The sequence below is a fragment of the Heliconius melpomene genome, chromosome 18 (assembly GCF_056956725.1).
Source record: "Heliconius melpomene rosina isolate 202511_hmr_F chromosome 18, ASM5695672v1, whole genome shotgun sequence".
NCBI classification, from domain to species: Eukaryota; Metazoa; Arthropoda; class Insecta; order Lepidoptera; family Nymphalidae; genus Heliconius; species Heliconius melpomene.
Genome location: NC_140406.1, coordinates 4,981,852 through 5,004,368, shown reverse-complemented (window position 1 = coordinate 5,004,368; position 22,517 = coordinate 4,981,852). Strand labels below are relative to the sequence as shown.

Genomic DNA, 22,517 nt, shown 5'->3' with positions numbered 1-22,517 from the left:
AATAAGCTTACGGGCGAGGCGACCTTCGTCATCCCGCTGTCATATCACATATGTCATGTCACTCGAGATTCAAATTGGAATTAATTAAAATGTCACAGAACAAAAGGCAATTAGACGTGCCGGGCGGAGGGCGGAGGTGGAAACGCGATATCAAACGAAACATCTTAGCGAACATCGGCGGCGCGTTTCATGTAGCTCCCTTCCCTTTGATCGTGCCGCGCCGACAATCCGCCTCACTACTTATCGACTCGGATTTATTGTGATTCGGACTGGAGTGGAGTGGAGTGGAGAGGAGAGGAGAGGAGGCTGGGGGGAGGAGCGGGAATCGCACTACGGACGGTGCCGGCTTCCGATAGTTATTCACGGCGTGCGGACTGTCACCGGCAAAAGTGCTTTGAGCTAATTACTCGCTCGCACGTGTCGTTTGATCCACTTTCGGTACCGGTTAACCGGTGCGTGCAGGTGCAGGTGGAACTTGGGATTCGGAAACAATCAGTGGTAATGGAATTAACTGAAATTCTTACGTTTTAATTTTATTCTGCGAGTATTAAATAATTTAAAAAATATACAAATATAATTAATATAACTATATTTGCGTATAAATAGTTAGTGTGTAAAATCGGTAATCAGCTTTTAGCACTTAGAATGTTAGTTTGTTGTCTATTTATATGATTCCTTTAATTTTCCTCATTGAGACAGAAATGTTATTGCTTCAGAATCTGAAATTCTGAACTTCGGAAATTGTTTCATTAAAAACTATTGTTCTAGGGAAATGTAGTAAAGTGGCTATTGTATCCAATAGTTCATTAAAGTACAACAATAAAAAACGTGCCGTTTTTATAAAAGTAAACCGCGATGTTGGCGAGTGTACTCGAAGCGTCATGGGGAATGACGATTACATTTTTTGCCCAAACGCGGCCGGTAGCTGCGCCCGCGCTCGGTAGCAAGCTGAGTAAAAACTTTACTATTATTGTCAGCTCTTAAGAGTACCTACAGTCTATCGATTGTACATTTGCCTTCTATTCTTAAGGTTTTTACATTAAATAGTTATTGGAATCCTGTTTAGACTGCATAAATAAATAAAACAAATTTGCATATTCATTACATTTGTTTATTATTAACACGATTTCGCATTAAACATAAATTATCTCTTTTAGATGTTAAAATGTAAATATCATTATCCTAGTATTCATAAATAAAGCTAACGTTTAATAGGTATTTCGTTGTAACATTTTTATTGATGATAACAAACACGAGGAGAGAGAATGGTCACGGGGCTCTCTCAAAAGGCTGTTCCGTAATTCATTTCAAAGTATTCTGTTTACTGCCTCTAATAAATTAATAAGACCCTATTAAAGGAGCGCACAAAAAACTTTTGTTGAGCTTATTGTTATGGAAAATGAGCTGTATAATAGTCTTCTATATTAAAGAGCTTTTAAAAAGACCGTTCCGACTAAGTCATAATGGGATTGAATAATAAGCCATAAAGATTTTGAATGATCTAAACGGTTCATTCTTCCGCTCTGTTCGAGAGTAGTAGCGCGCGTTTCTTTTAGATGCCCTGATTTATTGTACGCTAGCTAGATGCTGTACCGGCAGTCGGCAGTCGGCAGTCGGCAGTCGATAAAATAAGTTTAATGAGACCGAGTCGTATATCAGCGTCGGCATCATAAAGGTGGGTACCAACTGTCAAAGGGCTCATTGTGGCGGCTTGCTTTATGATGGCATTTTTACAGGCAGGTACAGGCTTTGACCGTTTGCCGAGCCGCCTGCCAATTATATTCTACTTAGCTCTGAGAGAGAGGTGGTAGAGGGGTAGAGGGTACCGCTGATCTACGGATAAGTATTGCTTTACGCAGTACGCACTACTCGTCGAGGGATCCCCGTCAAAGAGACCATAGTATACATAGACACATTTGTAAGTAGAAGGTAGTAGATTGTAAATGGTTGACCATTTGTTGCGATGGTAATTATGATAAAGACGTAGAGGAAGTCGTTTAGATATTTCAAAGATAGACAAAAGTCAAAGTAATTGTAAAATGTTCTGTCAAACATATTTATTGATTTTGTATTTAGGAAAGTACCTACTGGAAAACTGACGTTTGGAGGACCTTGTAACATGGGTAAACTTCTTTGCAACAGTGTTGCGTTAAGATTAATCAAGAGTAAAATGACAATAATATTTTATTTTTTGTGTACGTATCATATTTAATGTTGAGCGAAAAGGCGCGAATAGCGTGAAAAAGCGGGCGCGGATTGACAGGTGCGTGGGGGTGCGGGGGCCGTGGGGGGTGTCGCTGGGGTTGCGAGGGGCGGGGCGAGGGGAGGGGCGGCGCCCGCGCAGCTCGCGTGGCCCACTCGCCTGAGTCACGCGCGCTCTGTAATGCTTGCATAATAATAATGACGGATGCCGATCGCGCGGCGGCCCCTTTGATCTGCGGCGCGTTTGATCTCGGAGCCGGTCCCGCGGCCGCCGCCCGCCGCCCGCCGCACAAACGAGCCGCCCGCCGCGCGACGAGGCGGCCCTTCGCCCTCGCTCCGAACAGGCTGTAGTTTGTAAACAACGGTGGTGCAGTCAGCAGTGGTGCTCCGGCAGTGGCCAGTATGGGGTGTGCTCGCTGCGGCACGCCGCGCCGTCCCGCCAGCCCTCAGTGATGCTCGCCAGCCGTGGCTCGCACTGCCGCCCCTATTGGCTCACATGGACCCTTTGTGTACGTTATCGTTATCTCTGTTACTTCCGGAAAACAGTGCGGTTTTTTCGATGTGTCTTGTTTTGACAAAACTAACTTGTATTGTTTGTTTTGTAAAAGTTTTGTTTTGTTTAAGCGTTTTAATTAGTTTTCGACGTAAATGAGATATTTTTGTTATTTTAAATAAAATCTATTTGTTTATGTTGTGCGCTGATCATGTTGTGGTAATGGATATAAAAGCATCTATAAGATATTAGTAATAGTTTTGCGCTACAATTAAATTAATATTTTAATTAAATATGACACTTTAAAGCGTGCGCCACCTGTAATTACGACAGGTTCGATTCCCACTCGAGAAAATTAAATATGTAATATTTTCATTTCCTCACTGTGGTAACGAGGCGTAGTACTGCGTCGAATTTCACCACTCAACTCACAATGCCTCCAGGATTTGAGGGAATGTATTGTTAATGGGAGGGAAGTGTTCCACGAGGTTCCCAGTTTCCCTCTGCCTATCCTGCCATGTGCAGGATACAGCGTGAAGCTTGAAATAATTATTTTTCTAAATGGAAAGGTTAAATATAGATATCTAAATTGTAATTATTTTAAAGTGACTGTTAGCTGTCGCTTTCAATACCTAAATAGATATGTCAGAGTATCTATATTATAACTAGAGCTAATATAAAACGTGAAATACGATCGCTACTAAATTAACATTGTTATTGAGCAACTATTGCAACGCTAGTGGGAAATGCAAATAATTTTACATTCCGATTTAGTAGATAAGTACATGTAAATTGTAGGTCGCCTGTCGCCACCGACCTACGTATAGAGGTATAGAGTAAATGTCGTCTAGTTCGAGAAAGCTTTCTATTCCCTATGTGGCCTTTGGACCAATGATAGTTATCATTTATCTTTCGAGATATCCTAATATCAAATGCCAGTTGGAGGCCAGTGGTGGCACAAGTGCATAAAGCGTGGCTGTGAACGCGACAGGTTATGGGTTCAATTCCTACTCGAGGAATTGAAATATTTAATATTGCCATTTTCATCGCTTTGGTGTCGAGGCAAGTTGGCGTTGAGTTTCGTCACAACAACACGCAATGTTTGTAGAATTCGGCGGAAAATTGGTAACGTAGTGTCTTAACACTCCCTCTGGCTACCTTGCTATATGCGGGATGCAACGTGACACTAAAAAAAAACAATATAAGTAAAAATATATATTACATAGGTCTTTATTTATCTAGTCTTGATAAATGAAGCACGTTACGTTTACTAATAGAAATATTCTTTGAAAAAGCATAAATTAAGTCACAATATATGTGACATTATAATATTCTCATTAAGTACAATTTATAGTCTTCGACATTTATTATGTTGATCGTTAATATCATTGCTAATAAAAGAATAGCTATTATATTTTATTCATATATTTATATAAGTTACGTTTCTAGAGATTTAAATATAAAACATAGACTTTGTATATTAATTGTAGGTACAAATTATAATTTATATTTAAAATATATTTATTTTTTAGTTTTCTTTTTACTTGTAAAATTAAAGCGTATATTGATTTTCTGATATACTTTTGTATGTTTTAAAATATTAAGAAAATAATTAGAATATGTTACAATCGTTAAATTTTCTTACGATTTTTTGAGAAAACGAATAAAAATGAACGAAAGTAGTAGTAGTAGTCCAGGCAAGTTGAAAAACTTGACAACGCACAGTGTAGTTACTCTATCTACGAACAGTAGGTGGGAAACGCAGTGGTTATGGGTTCACTCGGTGAACATTTTTAAATATACTACGCATTTCTCCGGTTTTTTACACAAAATGAGATCTTTCTGTCGAAGACTATAATTTCAAATTGGCAAAAGACAAAAAGGAAAAGTCATCACTAAACTAGCAAAATGGTAGAACGTAATTTCAGTAAAGTAAATATAGCTTTATAATACTCGAGAAAATGAAATATTTAGCGCGGCGTTAAGTTTCCCCACTCAACACACAATGACCTAACGTTAGGTTCCCTCGTCTTATCCTGTTTTGTGCGGGATATAGCGTGAAGTGAAAAAAATACCTTAATTTATAAGTCTTACTAAAGTAACTCATCTAATCTAATGGTTATAATTAGTCCGATATGGATCAGTAGTTACAAACATCAAACCTAATAGTATTTCTTCCTGGAGATGATTACGTTCATATGCGTGTAATATTCGGGGAAATGTCAGTAAAAGTTAAAAAAGATTAGTTATTTTATCTAAATGGCATCTTTTATGGTATGTTTTTTACAGGATTTTTTAATGTTGCTTATGATTTTGAAGAATTTTGAGAATGTTTCTAGAGGAAATTGTTCTGTATATATAAATCTTAAGAATATATTTTATCAATACAAATTATGTAATTTTTATGTAAATTTTATAGTATATATAATTTTATAGTTTAAGTCATATCCTCACATTCGGTATACTAGCGTCAGTGGGCGAAATATAACTGTTAGTTATTTGTATCAGTAAAATTTTAATGGGTCGACGATTTTATGAGTTTTGTTGAGGGAGCCGTAAAAATCTTACCGTAAAATAGTTTCATAAATATTTTTTTACAAATATATATGACCTTTATAGTATTTGGAAGTATTCGATCTATTTATGTTGTTTTATATTTTTGTTTTAATAATATGTTATTAAAAATGTTATGTTTTTCAGTTGGTGATTATTGTGGCCTGTGAGAGTGCAGCTTTTCCGGATAGCTTAAGATTGGTGTGGTTGTCGAATACTTCACTTACTTGCAATGATGGATCTCCCGCAGGGTAAATAAACAGTTATTTTACTCAAGAAGCTCAACTTAGCGAGCGTTTTGCCTCCAGATCAAAGCGACGAAATTAAAATAATAAATATTTTATTTCCTTGAGTGGGAATCGAACCCACAACCTGTCGGTACCAACGCTTATAACCACACGCTTGTGCCATGCGTCACGTTTGGCCTCAAGACTTATAATATGATAAGCTTTATGTTACACTAAATACTTTAATATGATTTCTTATAAGCCATTTATATATATTTCAGATATTACTTCCGACGTGGGATCAACAATCATCATTGGGTGGTATACCTGGAAGGCGGTGGATACTGTTGGGACAAGACCTCGTGCAACGCGCGTTGGCGTCGCAGGCCTGGGCTCATGTCGTCCTCGCGGTGGCCTCGGGCACGACGTGCTCCAGCATTGTTCTCTAGTGACCCACAAGCGAATCCACTTTGGCACGCGTCCAACCACGTCTTATTGCCCTACTGTTCGAGTGATATGTGGACGGGAACACGTGCACTTCGAGCTTCCAATACAACCTTTGCGTTTGCCGGACGTCTCATCGTCCGATTTGTCATCAATGAACTGTTGCAGCTCGGTCTTAGTGGACGACTATTGCTCGTCGGTTCAAGTGCAGGAGGAACAGGTGTTATGCTTTACGCGGACGCAGCCAGGCGGAGCTTACGATCGCATGGTGTACGAGTCGCAGCCATTGCAGATTCAGGGTGGTTTTTGGACAGACCTCCGAGAGCCAGGCGGGCCCCGTCTGCCGATAACATCGCCAGGTTAGGGCATACGCTATGGCAAGGTTCACCACCAGCATCTTGTGTCCGAGAATACCGTGACAAACCCTGGTTATGTTATTTCGGGTATCGCCTATACCCACACATACGGACGCCGCTATTCGTATTTCAGTATCTATTTGACTCCGCGCAGCTGACTGCAGAAGGAGTTCGTGCCCCGCGGACAAGGGCCCAGTGGGACGCCGTCCACGAAACAGGGTCCGCTATTCGGGCAAGTCTCAAGAGCGTGCGTTCCACTTTCGCTCCAGCGTGTATCGCCCACGGCGCGCTCGCTCGTCCTGAGTGGCTCGCAATTAACGTGTCAGGCGTCTCGTTACCGCGAGCTATATCGTGTTGGGAGAGGCGCTTCAGTAATGGGAGCAGACGGGAACGAGCTCGATGTGCGCCTCGGAGACTCATTGAACGTTGCTCGTGGCCACAGTGTAATGGCTCGTGTCCACGTCTGCGGGACCCTCGGACTGGGGAGGAAGTCGCATTGGCCGCGCTATTACAAAGCTTCGGGCTGGACGTCCGAGGCGCGGCGGCCGCTATGGGCCTCGACGCCCGCGCTCTGTCACGCATGAGTCGTGCAGAACTATTGCCTTTATTGGCGCCACATACGTGATAAAATTATGACTGTTTGTGCTTCATAGCACGGTTAATCTACCTCGTTTTTTTGCAAGTACAATTATTTTTAATAATTAGATATTATTTATTGTAACAGATAATATAAGTAAAGATTTAAGATATAATATATGGATTTTTATTTGAAAATAATAAGTTAAGTGTGTGAATATCGTTAAAAAATTATAAAAATAATTTATGGGTCATAATCAGAAAAAGTGTCCTTTTTGTGTCTTTTCTTGTCCCGCTACTTTGAATGCGTTTTAAAAATACAATTTTAAAGATAATTTAAATATTTTGCCATTTACGATAAATTTATTTATTAACTTAAAGATTTTTGTAATATTTTAAATGTATTATGGCAAATAATAGTATTTGTTGTTAGTTGCAAAAAACCTTACAAATTTTTCGTGTCCCATTCACCACTTTACTTTTTAAGAATTGATTTGTTACGAATATTTATGGTTTTATTTGATTTCAGATATGTTTATATTACTTTACTTTATGCATAATATTAAATAGAACTACTTTTATTGATACATTATTTAATAAATAATATAAATTTGTCCCAAAATATTGTCTTTTTGTTACTCAGGGCTAGTAACGTGCAATTAAATTATGAATGCAATTATTTTGGATGGTGTTTAATATTATTTTTTTTGTGGCACCATATTTCTAAAAGTCAATGCTGTCGTAGCTACAACAAGTAGTGTTCTCGCAGCAGTAGAGGGGTTCAAATGTTTTAGAGGGAATGCGTGAAATTACATCTCAGGGTTATAAACGGCTTTTATTTTGGTAAGTATTCTATAATTTCGTTTTCTTGTTTATGTTATTTGCTTCTTTTTACAAAATCTCAAAAAAGAACTTCAGTGCTTGCAGATGCAACACGTGGCTTATGAGCAAATATTTAAAAGGGTTAGAATTTCTCAGATTTCATTCTCAATTTCGTTATATTTCGTTACGTAACGAAATTGAGAAAATATGAAGCCTAGTTCACAATTACGGTACCAATGTTTTCTTATATATGTTTATAATAAAATTGTATCGAACCGGTGCTTGTATATGGAAGATATGTATATAAGAAAAAAAAATTGCTGGCATATGAAAAAAACTATTAGTGACTTTTCATAAAGTAAAGTAACCAAAAATAATGATTTTTAAGTTTTTTGCTTGTTTGCTTGTTTGTCTGTGTTTGTCACGCTAATCTCAGAAACAGCTCAACCGATTTAGTTAAAAATATTTTTTTATTCTTCCTAAAATTAGTTGTGATTTTGTGATTATTATTTTTTGATAAATATTTTTGTATTTTCAGTAAGCGTCATGGCTCCTATGTTAAATGCTGAAACATAAAAGATATAGAGAACGTTTTAAAAAGACCAATCCTATTAAATATGAAGATATGCGGAATAAACACTTACAAAGAATTAAACTTAATTCCAGTGATAACGACTCAAATTTTGATATATTTTAAAGTGGATTTAATTTTATCATTAACTTTGTGATCTCTAACTAGAAATATAAGTTTACTAGCGGACGCGCGCAGCTTCGCTTACGTATTTAGTTTCGAACTCGAAATCGAAAATGTCCACTTTTCTGATTATGACGATTATATCTCTAAAAATAAAAGGCCAATAGAAATATTTTAGTACGACAAACAAAAACATAAAATAAAATAAAACATTATTCATTGATACACTTTAATTTTGGCATAAGTAATTAATCATTTCTTAATAATTAACAGTGGACTAGTTCACACTTATAAAATATATAAAAAATAAAAATAACAATATCTCACTTTTGTCTTCCTTAATATTATGAAAATGGAAGGCAATGGCCTAGTAACTTAGTATATAAATAAAACTTAATAACTAAACCAGTTGATTAAGTAAGGTTTGGCGTCTAAGCGTTTTATAGCGAGAACGATGTTCAGTAAATAGAAGACCGGATGAGCGCCGGCCGCAACTTTTGACTGGCTGTGAATTGTTGACAATGATCCCACCACTACGCGGCCGATTGCTGTGTCATAATCGATTAGATCTCTCCACACTCAATAATATCGATATATCGACGACGTCGTTGCCAAGAAAGAAATCTGATGATACAATATTGGCATTCTGACGCCATCGAGTCACCAGACGAGTTGTAACATTTCGATTGACAGCATCAGCATTCTCTCGTATCGAGCCACGGAGGAAGAGTATATCTAATACAGTGGGTGTTGTTTGCGCCATGGCGGAGAACAGTGGTGAACGTGCAGATGATAACGGAGATATGTCAATCATTCTGTCTAAATAATGGAACAGCTCGTCAGGGCTATTTGTGTTGGCCCAAAGGTGAGGTAGTATCGGCCACAGCCATCTGTTTGCTGAAAAATAAAATTAATATTGTTTCGATTGATTATATTAATTGTTTTCCTTAGCTACGTACCTTACTATAAAAATCTAGAAGTCCATATAATCAAAATGTTAAAACTGATCGCTGTCTGTATATTAGAAAAGATAAAACTTAGAAATGGTGTAGTTCCACCATCGGGTGAAGCTGCGAATAGGTCGGTATTTCTTTTGTAATAGATTTATATAATAATTTACTAGCTATGCCTACGGCTTTGTCTGCGTGGAAAAGCAAATTCATATGACTTTTTATCTATGAAGTAATTGATATAAAATAGTTTCTAATTACAAACAACGATCAGTTAAATTTTTATTATCTGTATAGATGAACGATTTATAACTTCAACTACATAAGCTATATAATATTCTACAAATACTGAAAACCAGACGCAAAACTCTTAAGTACGGTATATAATCCAGACTTTCTGAGATTAAGAACTAAAATAGCGCATTTGTGACAGCAACACTGTAGAAAACAGAGACAGCCATTTTGAACTCTATTGTATAGAAGGATTCTCTGAAATATAAATGTGAGCTATTCTGTTGATTCTGTGAATCGGTTGCAGGTTCAAATGTAACCTAAAAAACCACAGAGTTACTTATAAAATATTCAAAATAGAATAATTTAGAGGCCGTCGAGCGCAGAGGCACAGTGATGTGACTCTAACGTGACGGTTGTGGGTTCGATCCCCACTCGAGGAATCAAAATATTTACTTAAAGTTATATTCTACCGTTTCTTCACTCTGGTATCGAGGCAAAAAGCGCTGTGTTGAGTTCGCGTGTTAAAACACGCATTCCTATAGAATTCAGGGGAAAGTGGGGAACGGAGTGTCGCAACATTATGTTCCCTCTGCCTACCCTGCTGAGTGCGGGATACGGCGTGAAGCTTATTTAGATATATTGATTTTTAGAATAATTTTTCCTATCTGTGCCCACAAACGATACTAATAGCCGATTTAACGTTGGCGCACAAAGAAATGTAAAATTTCTTGTCTAGTTCCTCGCTTACTAAAATATACGAGGTTAGCGTATAATTACTTTATCGTTTGTTTATAGCTAAACAAAGCTTCTTTGTAATATTAATGGAGCATTTAGAAATGGCTGAACTTAATTGCCTTGACTTTGAAGAATATAGAATTAAAACTTCTAAATTCTGCAAAGTCGAGTCTATATACAATGAAATAAACTATGAAGTAGGTCATTTAATTTACACCACAATAGTGTAGTTATTTACTTTAAATAAGTATAAGATTTAGAAATTTATATTTATCTTGTTTTTCTTGATTTGTAAATTAATTTATATAATAAACTAGCGGCCCGCTCGCGGTTTCACCCGCGTGAACTATGTAATTATTAATTTGTGTCTCCATGACTACGCCCTAGTGACGTCTATGCAAAATTTGAGACTTCTAGCATTTGTAGTAACGAAGTTTCATACAAACTTTCAACCCCAAAAACAACCCCTTAGGAGTCGAATATTGCAAATTCCCGTCTTAGCGAGCACTTACGTCCTATAAATAACTCCTATGCAAAATTTCAGATTCCTAGCACATGTAGTTTCTGAGATTTCATGATGAGTGAGTGACCTTTCGATTTTATGTATATAGATAGACTAGCGGCCCGCTCGCGGTTACACCCGCGTGAACTATGTTATTATTAATTTCTGTCTCCATGACTACGTCCTAGTGACGTCTGTGCAAAATTTGAGACTTCTAGCATTTGTAGTAACGAAGTTTCATACAAACTTTCGACCCCAAAAACAACCCCTTAGAAGTCGAATATTGCAAATTCCCGTCTTAGCGAGCACCTACGTCCTATAAGTAACTCCTATGCAAAATTAGAGATTTCTAGCACATGTAGTTTCTGAGATTTCGTGATGAGTGAGTGACCTTTCGATTTTATATATATAGATAAATTTGTCTACGGTTTTACCATAAAATATTGATTAATTTTGATAAGCTTATCATTACATTGGACAACTTTTATAATATTGATAGTTCAATGAGTTGCAAGACGAGAATGAAACAAAAAGTAATACAAAGTTACACATTCTACAAAATTGTAAGTTGTTTATCGTCCACGTAACTTCTGAAAAAATATGCGCCACTCAATTTAGCGAATTTTGCGCCATTCAATTTTAATTATGCGCCATTATTTTTTTATTTTTCTTATCAATTGCGCATCTTTATTATATCTAGCTATTAATTATTATAAAAAAAACAATAAATCCAACATTTCATATCTTACCTGTCTGACATTTTAATTTTAAATAACGTTCAAACGGTATGACATAACCAAATTATAACTCACCAGCTACAATATTATTGTCCACATAACTGAAGACGAGTCGTTTGTCCGCGTCAATCAGTGTCTGGAGCGTTGGCCCCCTCGTGCCGGTGCCGGTGTGGAACTGCGAAGCGGGCGCTAAGTGAGGCCCTAATTCACGTTCCACTAATTTTAATAACCCATCATGGACATCCTGTATGGGAGCTCCCGTTTGATGATAAAATCCCATAGGAAAGTGATGGGCATCTAAGAACACTACCTGTAAATGGTGGGTAGGTACTCGTATTTAGTAATATATAAATATATTAAATAATATTATTACATTATAAATAATTTAATTAATAATTATAGTAGAGTAGCAAAAAAAGATAATTGTTGATATTTATTAATCAACTTGATTGATGTGATACTTTAAATAAAACGATTGTGGTCGTCATTGTCATATGAAGTTGATATTATGTAGTTGTATGTAATTTTTTTTAGTACACTCAATGTTTCAGGTTTAACAATCATATGTATTTTCTATAACTATGACTAAACAGTATATCTTTAAAAAAATTATAATAATATTTTTACCTCCTTAGTACTATCGAGGAAGGCTCTTATTTCCTTGAGCAATGGCACGAGTGGACGAACACGTATTAGGTTGTGATTAAGCCAATATCTAAAATGAGAAGGATACTTGTACTTAGGTCCCACATATACATACATACATACATACATAAAATAATTCCTATATTATTTTACACTATAATAACATTTACAGATCGTTAATTTAATTATAAAGGTATTAAAAACGATTGTTGCAAAAACAAATGCTTCGTGTTGGAGTTAATAATTATTACTTAATTATGTTATAATACATTTTTATTTTTTCTTGCTTTCTTATTTTAAGTATACGACACTATCTTGTTGCAGCGAGGAAATACATATTGGTCTACACGCGACGGTTTTAATATCGAATCACGCTCGGAGTCCTGTTTATATAGTTACTAGCGGACGCGCGCAGCTTCGCCCACTTATTTGCACCGTTAGGGGTAAATCCTAATTAACCATGAAACACGTATTCAATGAAATATTTTTAAGAGTCTAAATTTCAAATTTTATAAAAATCGATAGCGATTTAATTTTTTTTCCATACAAACTTTCAACCCCTATGTCATCCACCTAGGAGTCGAATATTGCAAATTCCCGTCTTAGCGAGCACCTACGTCCTATAAATAACTCCTATGCAAAATTTGAGATTCCTAGCACATGTCGTTTCTGAGATTTCATGATGAGTGAGTGACCTTTCGATTTTATATATATTATATAGATTTTATATACAATAAGTACCTATATGATATTAGAATGGCATATTAGAATAACAGAGATTATTAACTTTATATATATATATACATACTTAAAATTTTTGCATTTTTAAAATTTCTGACTGTCATTTGTTCTATCAGTTACATTTTTCCTCATAATTTATGTTGTAATGAAGAAGAAATTCTCCAAATAAGAATAAAATAATAAAAAAAATATAATAATATGTAAACAAACTTCAAACTCATAAAAATCGCTGTAATTTCTATATATTGGCTAATCGGGCAAGCGAGGCGTGACCGCCTGACCGCACCTCACGTAACACTTGCATTCGTATTCTTTGTAATCAGTGCGAATTCGAACAGCATAATGTTGTGGTTTTAGGTTTTAATATAAAAAAAGAAAGGAGAAGGAAAGTACTTCCTGTTCTATATTTAATTTAAATTTATTTTGAGAACTTTCATTATTTTAATTCATATAAGAAAAAGGTATATAAATTAGCAACCATCGATTGAACTAGTAACCATCACACTTATAGACAGATGCTGTTCCACTGCGTCAAGATGGCTTCAAGATGGAGAGTTCATAAATAAAGATTTTTATAATTTTCTTGTAAGTTAATGTAAATATATGTATCCCTAAATTGGAACAAAATTCAGTCAATATAAGTATTTATGGGTTTTAGGAAAAAAAATACGAACAAAACGCATCACAAACACATCGGTTGAGTAGTTTTGGTGTAAAAGCGTAACAAACAAACTTACATTCACATATAATATACGATCGTATAACATTAGTTTAATTCACTACTTATTATTTACGCATTAAAAAAGACTGCACAGATATCTCATTCAAATATTTGCACTATCGCTGTTAATACTAATCAACAAATAATTGCATACAGCACAAATAAGTAATAAATAATAATGCATGTTTTAATAGGTAATAATAAATTCAAACACATTTTTCTTTTAAAGGCGTCGTAGCACAAGCGTGTAACTGTAAACGTGACGGTTATGGGATCGATTCCCACTCCGGGACAATAAATCATTATTTTCATTATTTCGCTCTGACGAAAACGAAAAGCGTGGTATTGAGTTCCGTCACTCAGTACGCTAAGTCTCGAAAATACGGCGGAAAGTGGGAAACGGAGTGTCTTAACATTAGGTTTTCTCTGCCTATCCTGCTATATGCAGAATAAAAAATACTTCAAGATGGCGAATTGCATAAGGGTTCTCAGTCAGTGGTAAGTGTGTTAAGGGCCCTGTAATAAACTTGTCTGCATATATAAGAGGTGATAACTTGTGATAATGACTTTTCAAATTATGTAAATCTGACTAGGTAACATCAACTTTACTATTACAAGAAACACTATTTTAAGAAGAATTGTCTTTTCAATGCTTCCATTTTTTTATTTTAACAAATAAGTAGGTATAACAAATTTAACAATAGTCTATTCATTTTAGTTTGGTACAATTGTTTTCATAAGCCAGGTAACAACCGACCGACCGACTGCCTCAACAAACGACTGACGCTAAGCCTACCTGTACTGAACAGATGTAGACACATTAGAACCTACTCATTGCAATCATCTAGACATAAGAGATTATATGAGATTATAATCACTGGTCTTAAATACCCACTAATTTGTCTTAAGTTTCGAAGAAGAAGATGAAATTTAGGTACAAAAATTTATTCGTACCTGTCTTCCTCCTTGGGGTAGAAGTCGTAATAGCCGATTCTAAAGTCAAAATATCTTATCCCATGGACCAATTGAGCCCAAATGGATCGATCTTGGCAAAGTACGAAGTTATCACGTGAAAGATTACTAATTTCCGTGTCAAAACGCCACGCGCCGGCATTATGTGTTCCGGGGATTGCCAGCTCGCCTATACGAAGCTTATTTATCTTGTTCCTGTAATAATAATAATATTTTGTTTAATAACTATATTTTATATTTTTTTTATCTTCATGCATTTTCTGCATTATCGCCGTATAGCGGATAGCTAGGGTAGATTGAGTGTAATTACTTAATGCATATATCGTTATGTTCATTCGTTTGCCCGTTTATTATTTTAATAATCGATACTTAACATATCCAATAAAGGAGATAATTATATTTCATAAGCTAATATCAAAATCTAAAATTGTCAAGAAAAGAATGATATATTAATATAAGTTATAAAATAACAAAGCACTAATTATACATTAAAATAGTTATAGCAATGTCATGGTTCGTATAGAAGTGGGTATTCTTTTACAATTACACAATTTTTCCTTGTAACTGCAGTGTCAAGCAATAAGCTTGTAAGGAAATACGTAGGCCGGAAAGTAACGAGACACTTTATAAACCAATCCGATTGATCTCGACTACAAAAGAAAGATGTTAGTCATCTTAAAGTAAGAAATAAGATAATGGTGCAAAAATTATTATATGATTATAGCAGAATAAGGCGAAATAATTCGTTTACTCCAGACATTCTTAATGTCTTTGTGTATTGTTTAGCTTATATAAAATAAAAACATCAAATTGCTATTTTCTTAGAAATAGAATACCCGTAAGTATAAAATCGAATCGTATTTGATATCATAGAAGCTCTTTATAAGTGAATACTGGATCCTTAAAGGAACGTTAAAGTTCAATATAAGGTGATATTGAAGACTCACGCGTTATCTTCCATCCATGTTGGTTGTATTTTCAGACAGTTGAACGCCACTATATGATTATCCCCTGCCCCGACCCACGGCCAAAGGCAATGGGGGCCTTTGAGACCGGTGCCTATTTGCCAGCCAGCCGGCAAATTGCCTTCTCCAAGAGATATGTTGGTTATTACGTAGCCCTCTGCAGAATCTATAGAAAATACCGCCAAAGCAGTGTTCCATGTGTGTGGCGTTTCCTTGAAGAGACCTATCTGTGAACAATGTTTGATATAATGGAAAAACGTGAAATCAGTTAAAGAAAGATTAAATTAACACTGAATTTAATCTATGGAATTAATAAATCTTGTCCAGATATATCGTTTTCTCTGCATTTAGCTATCAAAAAATCATCATCATATCTTGACATCCAATATCAAAAAAATATTTCCATAAATAATCTTTATCTTCATGTAGGCAAGCATTACATGTAAATTAATTGTATAGCTATAACAGTTTTATTTGGGAAATGTTACATCAATCATCAAACATTAAGTAGTTTTATCCAGTGTATTGCTTCATCAAACGCAGTTACGTGCAGTATGCGTGTACTTCCGTGCGTCATACTTGTAATAATTTTCAACGGCTTTGGTGGCGATTGTTGTACCTAGAACGTGATCTAATTCGATTTTTTTGTAATATAAGATTTTTTAACTTGATTGACAATGCATTTGCCCTAAAATCTCTAAAATTAATTGATGATTTCTAATAAATTGCAACGTTTTAAATTACATAGATCAAAAAATAAATTATTATGTAATAAAAGCGGGCGAAACCGCGAGCACGACGCTAGTGTATAGATAAAGGGATATCGTGTCATATTGATTTCATGACATATCCCATACGAGCTCAATGAATAATAGTACGGTTATAAAAAATGGCTTGTCTATTCCTCAGAGGCAATTCCCTAACTTCTGATATAAGGATATCGAGTACTTAGTTTTACTATTCCCATATTTCTGGTATGGGAATAGTGAAAATAAGAATTCGATATTGATCAAATTGTTCTTTAAAACCTTACGATAACACAAGAACTAACATATGAATAAAGCTTTTCTTCTCTTTCGTATAAGTAACTAATATGCTTTTAATCGATTGAGAAAGTCATATTATTTTGTTGCTACATAACTTTTTTCATTGAAATTGAATTTTGAATATAATTAGAGATGGAACTTGATGAGCTTCTTATAAGAAATACTCTAAGTGTGATATTCATAGAAATCTCTATTACTTCGAAAGTTATTGGCTATTTAATATAATGAGAAGATGCTGTTGCAGACCTGGCATCCTTATCCTATCCTATATCTTATAAAACAAAGTCGCTTTTTGTGTCTGTCTGAACTTTCTAACTCTTCTTCTTCTAAACCACCCAACGGATTTGGATGTGGTTTTCACCATTAGGTCGAGTATTTCTCAGGGAAGGTTTATATATAGTTTATTATTTGTACATTCTTATGTAAATTAACATAAATACGATAAATGTGTATAAAGTCCTACCCGCTGAGACACTTTGGCGCATGCGCTGCTTCAATGGTAAATACTACATGAAAAAAATGTACTAGAGTATTGTTCCTCTTAATAAGATCTACAAAAAAGTCCGCGATGGCATATTCGTATCTTTTAAGAATAACGTGTAGTGATCATATTTCTGTCTAAAAATAGTAATTTCAATATATTTTTTATTGTGAGGGATATTTCTCCATAATGGTATTAATCCTTATCCTTTAAAATACTTTATTAAATTTCTACGTTAAACGAAGATAAAATTTGCTTTTTAAACTATTTCGAAATTGCGAATAGTTTTAGAGAAAAACGCATTTTATTATTGACACATCACGCCATTCACACATCAGCTGTATCGAGTCAAGTTTCACTTATCCCTTCCTCTCAGCATATAAATAAGTATATTAGTTACGTTGGCCATTTAATGTAGATCAAAACTGTCTTTTCTGTTTTTCATTTTAATAAGTACTTTAGAAGTTGTTACAATATCAAAAAATCCTTGCTGCGAAACGCGCCTCGCGACGTTATGCTTATACAAGCGAGTCCGCCGCGCCCGCCTGCCTGACACGCATCGGTGGTTCAGTGGTAGAATGCTCGCCTGCCACGCGGGCAGCCCGGGTTCAATTCCCGGCCGATGCATTCTATTTAATTTTCGTCACAGGCAGCCACGTAGTGCTTGCTTTTCATCAGGGACAGAATACCCTCTTCAGCATTAACCACAAGCTCGAAAAAAAAAACCCGCCTGCCTTTATAGCAACGAAGATTTAGATGCGTTTGCACGTATTGGATAATTCGAGTTGAATGTATTATTTAATGTCATTTAACTATCTAAAAATAGTAATTTAAATATATTTTAATAAGTACTTGAAAAGATTAGTATCACAGATATAAAATTACGGTACCTACTAAAAAATCCTTGCTGTGTAAAACAATTGGAAAATCCTTATTGAAACTATGAAAATGCGGGTTGCATTAGGGTTTAATTAATATTCACATTATCTTAAGAGCTTTGCAAACATACATTATATGAATAATCCAGTAGTAAAAGCGGGCGAAGCCGCAATAGGGTCGCTAGTATCTTATAAAACAAAGTCGCTTTTCGTGTCTGTCTGTTGTTTCTAACTCTTCTTCTTCTAAACCACCCAACGGATTTTAATGCGGTCTTCACCATTAAGTCGAGTGTTTTTCGTAGAAGGTTTATATATAGTTTATTATTTGTAAATTCTTATGTAAATTAACATAAATACGATAAATGTGTATAAAGTCCTACCCGTTGAGACACTTTCGCGCATGCGCTGCTCTAATGGTAAGTACTACATGAAAAAAATGTACTGGAGTATTGTTCCTCTTAATAAGATCTACAAAAAAGTTCGCGAGAGCATATTCGTATCTTTTAAGAATAACGCGTAGTGATCATTTTTCTGCCTAAAAATAATAATTTCTATATATTTTTTATTGTGATCCCTCACATTTTTCCATAATGGTATTAATCCTTATCCTTTAAAATACTTTATTAATTTTCTACGTTAAACGAAGATAAAATTTGCTTTTTACAATATTTCGAAATTGCGAATAGTTTTACAGAAAAACGCATTTAATTGTTGACACATCCCGCCGTTGACACATCAGCTGTATTTTACTCAAGTTTCACTTATCCCTTACTCTCAGCATATAAATAAGTACATTAGTTACGTTGGCCATTTAATGTAGACCAAAACTGTCTTTTACTGTTTTTCATTTTAATAAGTACTTTAGAAGTTGTTACAATATCAAAACATCCTTGCTGCGAAACGCGCCCCGCGACGTTTTGCTTATACAAGCGCGTCATGAGCAGTCATCGGTGGTTCCGTGGTAGAATGCTCGCCTGCCACGCGGGCGGCCCGGGTTCGATTCCCGGCCGATGCATTCTATTTAATTTTCCTCACAGGCAGCCACGTAGTGCTTGCTTTTCATCAGGGACAGAATACCCTCTTCAGCATTAACCACAAGCTCGAAAAAAAAAACCCGCCCGCTATAGAGGCATAGCAACGAAGATTTAGATGCGTTTGCACGTATTGGATAATTGGAGTTGAATGTATTATTTCAGCGCGATATATTTGGTAGTTATTAGTAGTTAGTTAATAGTAGTTATTAGTAGGAAGGCTTTTGTTTATAATATTATAAACAAAAAGGCTTTTGTTTATAATTTCTTCCGTTTAAAAATAGTCATTTAACTATCTAAAAATAGTCATTTAAATATATTTTAATAAGTACTTGAAAAGATTAGTAGCACAGATTTAAAATTACGATACCTACTAAAAAATCCTTGCCGAGTAAAACAATTGGAAAATCCTTATTGAAACTACGAAAATGCGGGTTGCATTAGAGTTTAATTAATTTTCACATTATCTTAAGTGCTTTGCAAACATACATTATATGAATAATCCAGTAGTAAAAGCGGGCGAAGCCGCAAGGGGGTCGCTAGTAATGAATATGCACATACCTGTTTGGGAATATTGGAGCAGGTGCTGAAGTCCCAATTAAGTTCTATAGCGTCTAATAAATTTGGTCTACCAAGAATGCGAATATCAGGGGAATGTATGGTCACCCACACCCTTCCACATGGCGATTTCTCCAGGACTTGATTGTTAGCTGAAATAAGGATTTTTTAAGTACAGATATTCCACCATTAACTATATCAATTTTGTAATGGTGCTACGTTTTCTATTTCCAAATAAACATGTATAAAAAATGAAATAGTGAAGTGTTTTAAGAAAAAAAGAATAATTTTATTATTTTTTATACTTATCTAAGCTTTATTACCTCTGGTTAAAGTATTCTAAATAAGTGTGAACGATAGCATAGAATTATAAGTGAGTATGACATATAAAACAAGATTATACGTGGTCACTTGCAGTATAACCTGCCTAGGTGCAGTTAACGCCCACCTTTACCACAAATTATTGAAGATGTTAGTATTACCCGCACCGATTGTTCAGTCAACAACAATAATATATTAAAGTGTAATAACAACAACAACAACATAATAGATATGTTTTTCTAATATATGATTGTTTCTGGCTGTACTTGTCGAGCCTCAGCTACGTACATACACGTATTAAATGTCGCATGATTCTGCTTATTTTTATATCCGTGTCCGAAGATGGTGTCCGATATGGATATGACATGAATGACACTGAAAATGATATTGGAATATAATATTATATAAATGATTATAATATTTGGATAAATAATAATTGTATATCAGTATTTTATTTAAACATATGTATTAATTTGATTTATTTATTTACTAACTTAACAAGGGGAAGGGGGGGGGGGGCTGTTTGAATTAACAAGTATATAGTGAACGCCTTTGGTGAGGGTCTCGGGTCGGGGCATTTATTAAAACCGACTGAATCGTGAAAAAGTTGAGAAACCATATATTGTATATTAGCAAAATAATAATTCAAGTTTACATTAAACACGTTTCTTTTGAACTTGTCATTGCTCAAGAGCAGCAAAGCAAGTATTTCTTTATTTCTTTGAGGTAGTATCTCCAAAATATGTAACTCTAATCGTTAAAAACAATCACTGGATTGCATTTCTATGTATAAAAGGTAATTTTCTGGCATTGGGCTTACACGTCACTCCCCTGGTAAATTCGCAGTAGCGTGCAGAAACGAACATTTGTCTCTTTGTTACACAGTTACTTAGAACGATTGTTATAGCGATTAAATTACTTTTCTGAAGGAAAACCAACACGTAATGTGTCCCAGTTTCACTGTCATTGAAGCCCAAATTACATAATTATAATGACATAACTATGTAACGGTAGTCTAAGCGCGTGCGACTCCTTTACGAGCTAACTGTTGCGCAAGTCCTAGGAACTCTATGATATTTATTTAAACTGAGTGACCTAAATATATATATAAAAAAAATATGTAAACAAAAAATTCCAACAAACAAAATAAATATTAAATATGTCATCCGTAATGTTGTTAAGGGGTCAGTTTTTCAAAGGATTTAGGGCAAATTATGAATATGGCTCGCTCATTAAGTGAATTATTTGAAATGTTGTTATGGTTAAGGTTGAAATTGTGTAACATTACAATTCTCTAAAAGTCTCATCGAAATCCTTTTAAGCCATTTGAAGATTAATGAGGATAATGGTTTATAATTTATATAAAAAAAGAAAATACGATTTACACGTTCAATTATAACAAAAGTTTTAACATTTTTGTTTAATATATATAATACATACATAATGTACCTACAGGTAAATACAAAAGTTATTCCTAAGACGAATGTATCTTTGTTGAGGGCGTAGTGACGCAGCGGCACAAAGGTGTGACTGTAGCGCGACGGTTGTGGGTTCAATCCCCACTGGAGGAAGTGAAATATTTATTTGCGTTTATATTTCCATTTCTTCGTCGGTGTCGAGGCAAAGCGCGACGTTAAGTTCTGCCACTCAACATCCAATGCCTCCAGAATTCGGCAGAGAGTAAAGAACCGAATGTCTGAACACGAGATTCCCTCTGCCTAACCTGTTGTGTGCGGGATACAGCGTGAAGCTGATTTAATTTATTTGATTTTAATTTGATGAAATTAAATAGTTAAATAAAATATTTACATATTGAGACGTGGTTGAAAAAAAAAATGAAAATAGGTAGTAACTGGGTTTGATCTCAAATACAATAGCTAGTAGGTAAACAAAGAATCACTGTCATGGTTAATAAATAAGGAAACATTTGATTTAGATGTTGTGCAACTCTAGGAAAATTGCATTGCATGTATTTTTTAAATTGACGTAAATTATGTATTCATTGCGCACACTCATAATTTTACGTTTATTGTATTTGAAATTTTAATTCTTGTTACGCATTTACATAAATTAGCAATATTATATCAAAATTAATTATTAGCAAATTTATACTTAAAAAAAAACAAATAGAAATAACACTTAAAATACTTAAAAAAAACAACAATTTTTGTGGTTTAATTTTCAGAATACGAATTAAAAAAAAAATACTATAATATACTATTTTATATAAAATTTTGGAAAGTGCCAAGAAGAAAAACTTACGTCCAATAGATGCGCCCAGAGCAGTAGCGGCAAGGAGCGCCACCGCGTAAAACGAAACGGCCATCTCTGATAGTGGCTCCCGCGCCACTGACTGACTCCACTGAGCACTTTCGGCATTCCTTCGCCGCAATTGCGAGTGCGCAGGATACACTACAATAACCGATCGATCTACTAAATCCGGTCATACTACATTACTCATTTCTTTATTTATTGAAACACAATTTTTATACATATTCTTCGATGTATACTGCAGTGATATATTCGTCTGTGATGTATTTCATAGTAGGGTGCACGGGTAACGAACATGCGGCTTCCGACGGTTCCCACATTTCCGATTGTTTATTTGATATTGAGAAGCACGCGTACGCGAC

The 22,517-nt window shown here is 35.1% G+C and overlaps 2 protein-coding genes across 4 annotated transcripts; one reads left to right on the top strand and one right to left on the bottom strand.

The window, feature by feature from the left end:
• The first annotated feature begins 2,381 nt into the window (after positions 1-2,381).
• On the top strand, positions 2,382-7,027 carry Notum (palmitoleoyl-protein carboxylesterase notum). Its single transcript, XM_085202006.1, has 3 exons — positions 2,382-2,711; positions 5,396-5,499; positions 5,757-7,027. Exons 1-3 carry the CDS (start codon positions 2,655-2,657, stop codon positions 6,898-6,900), a joined length of 1,305 nt encoding a protein of 434 aa, XP_085058132.1. The 5' UTR covers positions 2,382-2,654; the 3' UTR covers positions 6,901-7,027.
• Positions 7,028-8,579: 1,552 nt separating this feature from the next.
• LOC146529322 (PI-PLC X domain-containing protein 3-like) lies at positions 8,580-22,346 on the bottom strand. 3 transcript variants are annotated; one of them, XM_085202499.1, is made up of 8 exons: positions 22,147-22,346; positions 20,177-20,259; positions 19,567-19,715; positions 15,552-15,796; positions 14,587-14,799; positions 12,153-12,240; positions 11,601-11,835; positions 8,580-9,264 (listed from the first exon to the last, which is right to left on the bottom strand). In XM_085202499.1, exons 1-8 carry the CDS (start codon positions 22,329-22,331, stop codon positions 8,921-8,923), a joined length of 1,542 nt encoding a protein of 513 aa, XP_085058625.1. In that variant the 5' UTR covers positions 22,332-22,346; the 3' UTR covers positions 8,580-8,920. The 3 variants fall into 3 exon arrangements, with proteins under 3 accessions (XP_085058625.1, XP_085058626.1, XP_085058627.1); XM_085202500.1 differs by having other exon boundaries at positions 20,173-20,259; positions 22,147-22,277; XM_085202501.1 differs by lacking the exon at positions 20,177-20,259 and having other exon boundaries at positions 22,147-22,291.
• Between the last annotated feature and the right edge of the window lie 171 nt (positions 22,347-22,517).

Coding starts and splice junctions, on each gene's coding strand:
- Notum (XM_085202006.1), top strand. CDS start 2,655: ATGCTCGCCAGCCGTGGCTCGCACTGCCGCCCCTATTGGCTCACATGG. Junction 2,712..5,395: donor GGCTCACATGGACCCTTTGT/GTACGTTATCGT, acceptor TATGTTTTTCAG/TTGGTGATTATTGTGGCCTG. Junction 5,500..5,756: donor AATGATGGATCTCCCGCAGG/GTAAATAAACAG, acceptor TATATATTTCAG/ATATTACTTCCGACGTGGGA.
- LOC146529322 (XM_085202499.1), bottom strand. CDS start 22,331: ATGACCGGATTTAGTAGATCGATCGGTTATTGTAGTGTATCCTGCGCA. Junction 20,260..22,146: donor TCTGGGCGCATCTATTGGAC/GTAAGTTTTTCT, acceptor TATCATTTTCAG/TGTCATTCATGTCATATCCA. Junction 19,716..20,176: donor TCATGCGACATTTAATACGT/GTATGTACGTAG, acceptor TCCTTATTTCAG/CTAACAATCAAGTCCTGGAG.